General features: G+C 43.1%; 1 protein-coding gene across 1 annotated transcript; it reads left to right on the plus strand.

Moving 5' to 3' along the window:
* LOC123068168 (dnaJ protein ERDJ7) lies at window positions 1-4,594 on the plus strand. The gene is made up of 10 exons (XM_044490648.1): window positions 1-168; window positions 253-315; window positions 413-479; window positions 1,227-1,286; window positions 2,199-2,249; window positions 2,340-2,420; window positions 2,671-2,783; window positions 3,131-3,248; window positions 3,394-3,520; window positions 4,180-4,594. The coding sequence occupies exons 1-10, from the start codon at window positions 56-58 to the stop codon at window positions 4,284-4,286; spliced, it is 900 nt and encodes a 299-aa protein (XP_044346583.1). The 5' UTR covers window positions 1-55; the 3' UTR covers window positions 4,287-4,594.
* Window positions 4,595-7,841: the final 3,247 nt, after the last annotated feature.

Here is a 7,841-nt window from a genome sequence, read left to right on the forward strand (position 1 = left end):
CCGAGGACAGATCTGGGCTCTCCCCTCCGACGGCGACGCAGATCCGCCGCCGTCGATGGCCGCCGCCGCCCGCCTCCCCGCCCTCCTCCTCCTCCTCCTCGTCTTCGCCGCCCTCCCGGCCTCCGACGCCATCTACTGCGACGAGGACGACTGCTACGACCTCCTCGGGTAAGCCCCCGTCGCCTCTTCCCCTCCCCTCCCCCATCCCCTTCCTCTGCTTGCCCGCCGTCTGATGGGTGCTCGCGTGCGCAGGGTGAAGCAGGATGCCAACGCGTCGGAGATCAAGAAGGCCTACTACAAGCTCTCCCTCAAACAGTGAGCTTTTTCTCCCCCCTCCCCGTCCTGCCCGCCGCCGTTCTTGCCCCGGGCAAGATCCCTGACCCATTTCTTGGGGATGTGTTGTGCCGTGCAGCCACCCGGACAAGAACCCCGACCCGGAGTCGCGCGCGCTCTTCGTCAAGGTCGCCAATGCCTACGAGGTATATCTATCTGCCCAAATTAAGAGCAATTGGGGACCTTCTTTTGTTCCCTTGCAGCTCTGCATCCCCTGCTGCTTCTAATGGCTCAACTGCTTATTCTGTACCCAAGATCTGTCGTTTCAATTCCATGTATTAGTTGCCGCATATTGCGCACGGCCTTTTCGCGCGGTCGCCAGTATATTATTGTTTCACAATTCAGTACAGTGGCTACCAGAGTGAAAATGAGATTACAGCGCTATGCGTGCACTTGAGCGTGCCAAGGCGCTAGGCGACAACATAACGCCTAGCGCTCAATCGTGCTTGCCGTGCGTGTAGGCGGGATAGGCAATAGGCAGTGGCAAAACAGTTACTGTTGTGAAACCAGCTGCTCTAATGGCTGCCTGGCATGCGATGGCGTGGTCGTGTACACTAGTTTAGGCTATCAAGCATGTAGTTGGAGGCTTGGAGCTCACTGAATTTTTGCCGTGAACATTTTCCTTATTCAACTGTGTCCTCTTGTTGGTAGTTCCACTCTGAAGTCTGCAGTTCTCATATGGATTTCATTGTTTTTTGTCTTGCATGAAACTGAGCTATTTCATCATTTAGGCTACGAAAAAAACTTATGACGAGTTTCATTTCACGGGGCCCATTGATTGTTGTGTTGACTGCTGTTTTCGTCTGCCCTGTTCAAGTTGAAAGCTATTTTCCTAATATGGCACTTCCAGTTTCTGTTTGGTTCTTGAGTGTGTCTACTTTTTGATTTATCAGATACTAAAAGATGAAGAAACTAGGGAGAAGTATGATTATGCTGTTGCACATCCAGAGGAGGTAAACCTTCATTCCCTTGTCTGGCTTCAGCATGCCAAACTGTTTCTGTTTATCTACCTTTTTTTGTAAACTACTGGTTACTTTTTGTTAGATTTGGCTTCATGGCCATTAGTCATTCGGTATGTATGTATAGTCTATCTGTACACTTGTGATGCTAAGGAAAAAATTATTAGAAGAGAAAGTATTCCCTTGTGAATACTTTTCAATTTGATTTGTGGACCAGCACAGATTTTTTTTATTCCCCTAAATGGGACTTGGAAGTTATTTCTGACGTTAAATCCCATGAATTTTTACTTTCGATTAATCAAATAGGGGATCTCCTGAAATCCAGGAAGTCAAGCACTAATATTATAGATGAAAACTAAATACATGGTTCACATTCCGCATTCAGTCTTGGAATGTGCAAAACGAATGAATGTTGGTACTTCCACATGAGAAAATTTGTGAACTTGTGAAGAGTAGACTGTATCGCATGACACAGATAGATACTGTACTAATCAGTAGGCATTCCACAGCACGAAACATATATTCTTACATTCTTATTGGTGCGTTGCGTGGCTGCAAAATTTACCTTCTGCCTTCTTGTTTACTGTGAGAAAGTCCACTTGTTTGGTTATGCAGAGTTTAGATGGGAAAAAGACAACACACAGGAAACAAAAGTTGTACATGTGAGCATGATGCTAATATAGGCTAACATTGAAAATAATGCATTTATACAAATATCTTCCGTCAGATACCCACACCATGTCTATTCATAGTAGTTCGTTTGAAAGATCTGGACAACTTTTCCATATTAGATAGTATTGATAAGTTAATGCCATTGTTTTGGCTGCCTGGTCTGCTCTTCCTTTGAACTGAGCACTGTTAAATACTGATTCCATCTGCGGGTGCTATTTGTTGACCTTATTTCAGTTCTTCTACAACACTGCTCAATACTACAGGGCTTACTATGGATATAAAACGGTTAGTTTTCTCTATCAATTGTATGTTTAATAGCAATGCTCTGCAACATTCATATACCACTGCAGCTAACTCTCCTTCTGTTTGTGATAGGATACTCGTTCTGTGTTGATTGGCCTTCTTTTAATCGTGTCAGCATTCCAATACATAAACCAGTTGACATCGTACAGTCAGGTATGGATATGGAACAGAAAGGCAAAAGTAAGGTTGTGGGATTTCAGTCTGCTGTTCAGACTGGCTGTTTATGAACCAAATGATCAACATAAACATTTTCTTATGTCGTTGAATGTCAGCATAAAGATAGATTATGTATATCTTCCCCATTTATGTGATAGAAAGACGATTACATGTTTTAGCATAACAATATATCTTACGTTTTTTGTTAACAACAACGCAAATTGAAAGTGTGCTGCATTTGTTGCAGGCCATTGAAAGTGTGAAGCAAACTCCTGCCTACAGAAATAGGTTAAAAGCATTGGAGTTTGATCGAACAGGAGGAATTTCAAGCAAAAAAAAGGGCAACAAGCCGATGGATAAGTAAGAATGACATCTAATAAGTTTGAATTTTGGGCTGAAATTTTCTATCTGAGAATTTGAAGGCTGCTTTGGTTTGCACTGCCCAGTTCCATCTGTAGTTTACATTGAAGTTTAGGGACCAGTGTATTGTGTACATGCTGTTGGAAATGTTTGAGCAACCTTGATAGATTCTGTTGCCTATTTAGGTTCATCCTTTCAGAAACTACATCGTTAGAAAGATGCATTCTGTTACAAGTAGGCTTTTTTTTAATACTATTAATGATACAATTTCCTTATTAGCCATTTTGCCGCATATCACTTGTGTTGGCTTGCTATGACTGACCATGATAGCTTTGTTTCTCATGTAGAAAGGTTGAAGATGAGCTTAGAAATGAAGTCGACTTGCAAATTCAGGGAGTTCAGAAACCTTCTGTATGGAATCTCTGTGGTGTCCAATTGATACTTCTGCCTTACTTAATTGGCAAGGTCAGTCCATCTCTGGTAGACTATCTTGAACAGAGTAAATTGCAAATGGTGCACCTGAGGTTTCAACTCTTTGTAAATAGCTGAAATGGGGTTGAAAATTTACTGGACACATGTTGAAGTTAACTGTATACTGTTTTTTTGGCAGCTGCTTATTTGGCAAATTTGTTGGTTTTGGAGATACCGGGTAAAGAAATCGCCATATGCATGGGAGGATGCTTGCTATTTGACTCGGACATCCCTTAGGATGCCTGCTAGCACATGGCAAAATATTGGTAATTACCACTTTATTTGTTGATTTGTTTTTGACATACCATATTACTTCTTGGTCAGCTCTCTCTTGGGATTGTGAAATATTGTGCCTTTTCCTTTCCAATCATCATAGCGATTTTATACCAGATTCCTTCCAATTTTCAGATATGAGCTATAATATATTGTACTGGATATTTGTTTTAACTTATGATACTAACTAATCCAAGTAAGATGTACACCAATTAGTCAAAAACTAGTTAAATTGTCAAAAGAAATAGACCTTTCATTTTTCTAGAGAAAAAGGAAAAGCTTTGAACCTTGATTCATAGATAGAAAGACAAGGTAATTTAGAACCACAACATCCAATGGCGCAACAGGATAAGGTGTCATGTAATGCGCTTGTTAGACATGTATAAGAGCTGTGCTGCGCCTTTCGATGTTCAACACGACCACAGATGCTTGAAGGATTATCCATCCATTCATGGTAGTCTGGCAGTGTAGTTGTAGTTGTATCAGTAAAGTATTGCCAATGCCCTTGCTGGTTGAACCATACAGTAATGCGTAGCAACCAATGTTATTTTCGTTGTCACAAGTTATTTGCTGTGTCACTGAGCAAGTGCCCCGTTAACTCCGAGTTGAATCCATTAGCACTGACAGATGATCATATATCTGTGTGTTCCAGATGAGTTTACGAAGGAGGATCTCGTCATGAAGCGCCTCTGGGAGAAGGCCAACATGGAGAGGCACATAGCGGAGGCGAGAAGAGGATCGAAGCAGCGTAGAAGATAAGCTTTTAGGCAGCCCAATTTTGACTGAAGGTTACGAGATGAGGCTGTTTAACAGCATGTCATGTACTCCAGGAGGACAACTACATACCCGAGTGGAAAGGGAAGGCATACATGAGTCAGGCCTGGGTTCGTCGACCCATAAACATGGGACATTGATATACTGAAGAAACATAAGATACAGGGGATTCTTTTACCATAAGGATCGTACACCGTGGAGGAGTTATGTGGTGATGATAACATTTCTTACGTCTATTTGGATTCTATAGATACATCTACCTGGATGCTATTTACATGTCTCCTTTCTCGTCTTCTCCTTGGTTTGGTTATCATGTTCACTGTTGCTATGATCTACAGTCGCACTTGGGGCGGCAAGATTCGCATGTTCCGCCCTACTGATCCTGACAAAAAAATGAATCTCCTTTTGGTGCTGTAGAATGTATCATCATTAACCCCATTTGTGAATCAAAATCTGTTTTTGTTTCACCTCCACAACGAAGCTGTGTCCTGCTTTTGCAAATAAATCCGGAACCTCTTTCCAAAATAGAACACAATTATTTACCTAGTTCCTTTCTCATCTTTTGCTTATCAGTACGGTGAATCTATGTTGCTATGATTTGCTGGCATAGTGATTTTTTGTGGAAAAACGGTTATTGGTGTGGCGAGATTGGCAGATTCCAATGTGTCCTGACAAAAATCTCCTTGGGCCAAATTTTTTTCTTGGTAATTTTGTTTCTCCTTGTTCAAGACTAGTTGGAGCTTCAGTGCTGTAGAATGTATCAGCATCACCATTCGCGAATCAAAAATTGTTCTTGTTTCACCTGCAGAACTGAAGCGAAGCTGGTGTCCATGTCCGTTTCCAACAACAAAAAATCGCAACCTCCTTTTGAAACAGAACAAGGGAACAAAACACAAATCGCAGCGCATCAGAATGCAAGTTTTAGCATGGGAATAAGACTCATATGTTACAGGTTGTAAACACCAGATATTTGGTTGAGTTTCGTATCATACACATATCAGCTGAGAGACCGGAATGAACGATTTCTATGGATACCGCAGTGTAAACCGAAGCGATCGATACTCTAGAAACCAGCAAGATGAGATAGTCTAGAGGCAAAGATCAGCTACTTCTGAGTTTCAGTTTTCATAACCAAAAGGCGATCTCTGCGCTCTACTGCCCCTTGGCTTAGTTCCCTTTTTCTGTAAAAGAAATAACGGACTGGTATTCGAGCCAAATGAAGACCGAACGTGTTGATTTTGAAGAGAAAAGGAAGGGGGTCAATAGCAAGGTTCTTCACTTCTATATAGACCAAAAAATTGCGGCAACAGCGTCTACGACAAACCTGCTGTGTTACATGCTTTTCGAAGTTTGATTGATTGAAAGAGTCTTGAATTGATGGGAAATCAATAGCATATTTACATTACCCCGCACAAACTGTGGCAGAGGACACCTGAAGACACAATTGGCATTGTTTCCCTGTTATGTTCCATGATATCTTCCGAACTTCATCCTTTTTTGGAGCTACCAACCAAAGGGAAACTCTATTTTCTAACGCTTGTTTAAATTTCCACAGGAATTTTGGGTGGGAAAATGAATTTCATCATCTTAAGAACTTTATAAGAAAATCAAGCGAAGAGAAGTCCCTCGTGTTACAATCATCTCATACTCTGTTACAGCTACTGCTCTGTCCTCCTGCTACTCAGGGTAAAAAATGAACAATGAACAAGCTTAAATGGAAGCTAAATGACGATGTTTCTGCACAAAAGAAGAGGGATTAATTGGGGACCGGTGAAAATGGGTCAGCCCATGCATCATGCCAACAAGGTACTGCGTACAAATCTCTAGAGACCTAAATCCGCCAATGCCACCGGACAATGGTGCTCCCTTGCTATAGTCCACGAAACGAAGCAGAATCAGTCAAAATTGTGAGTATTGATGACCGACACAAGAACGCATCCCGGGGTTCATCAATCGTCGAAATCACTTTGAAACCCAAAAACTGAGTAATAGTCTAAGAAACGGGCCAGAATCGGTCCAAACTGCGAGTGTTGACGACCAACACGTAAGAACACCTTGGGGTTCGAAAACCATGGAAATCGCTTTGGGACCCAAAAACGGTTAGTAATAGTCCATGAAAAAGTCCAGAATCGGACAAATTAGGATTATTGATGAACGATACATAAACGCACCCCAGGGTTCGTCAATCATGGATATTGTTCGGGGACCCCAAATCAGTGAGTAATAGTTCATGAAACGGGCCAGAATCGGTCAAAACTGCGAGTGTTGATGACCGACACATAAACGAACCCTGGTGTTCGTTAATCGTGAAAATCACCCCGGGACCCCAAAACTGAGTAATAATCTAAGAAACGGGTCAGAATCGGCCAAAACTGCGATTATTGATGACTCACACATAAGCGCACCTTGGGGTTCAACAACCATGGAAATCGCTCTGGGACCCTAAAACGGCGAGTAATAGTCCATGAAACGGATCAGAATCGACAAAAACCACGAGTGTTGATGATCGACACGTAAACACACCCCGGTGTTTTTCAATCGTGGAAATCACTTCGGGACCCCAAAACAGTGAATAATAGTCTACGTAATGGGCTAGAATCAGCCAAAACTGCGAGTATTGATGATCGACACGTAAGCGAACCTTGGCGTTCAACAACTACGAAAATCACTTCGGGACCCCAAAACGGTGAGTAATAGTCCACGAAACGGACCAAAATCGGCCATTGTGAGTGTTGATGACCGACATGTAAGCGCACTTTCGGGTTCAACAACCATGGAAATCGCTTTGGGACCCCAAACGGTGTAAACGCACCCCGGGGTTCGTCAATCGCGGAAATCACTTCGGGACCCCAAAACAGTGAGTGATAGACCGCGAAACGGGTCAGAATCGGCCAAAACTACGATTGTTGATGACCGACAGGTAAGCGCACCCCGGGGTTCACAAACATGGAAATCGCTTTGCGACCCTAAAAAGGTGAGTAATAGTCCATGAAACAGCCCCGCATCGGACAAACCTAGGATTATCGGTGAACGATACATAAACGCATCCCAGAGTTCGTCAATCATGGAAATTGCTCACAGACCCCAAATCAGTGAGTAATAGTCCTTGAAACGGGCAAAACTGCGAGTGTTGATGACCGACACATAAACACCCTGGTGTTCGTCAATTGTGAAGATCACTCCGAGACCCCAAAACTGAGTAATAATCCATGAATCGGGCCAGAATCGCCCAAAACCGCGATTGTTGATGACCGACACGTAAGCGCACCCCGAGGTTCAAAAACCATGGAAATCGCTTTGGGACCCTAAAACGGTGAGTAATAGTCCATGAAACGGGTCAGAATCGACAAAAACCGCGAGTGTTGATGACCGACACGTAAGTGCACCCTAAGGTTCATCAACCGTGGAAATCACTTCGGGACCCCGAAACGGTGAGTAACAGTCCATGAAATGGGCCAGAATCGACCAAATTTGCGATTTATGGTGACCGACATGTAAGTGCACCCTGGGGTTCAACAATCGTGGAAATCGCTTCGGGAC

Source organism: Triticum aestivum, chromosome 3B, assembly GCF_018294505.1.
Source record: "Triticum aestivum cultivar Chinese Spring chromosome 3B, IWGSC CS RefSeq v2.1, whole genome shotgun sequence".
In the NCBI taxonomy this organism is placed as follows: Eukaryota; Viridiplantae; Streptophyta; class Magnoliopsida; order Poales; family Poaceae; genus Triticum; species Triticum aestivum.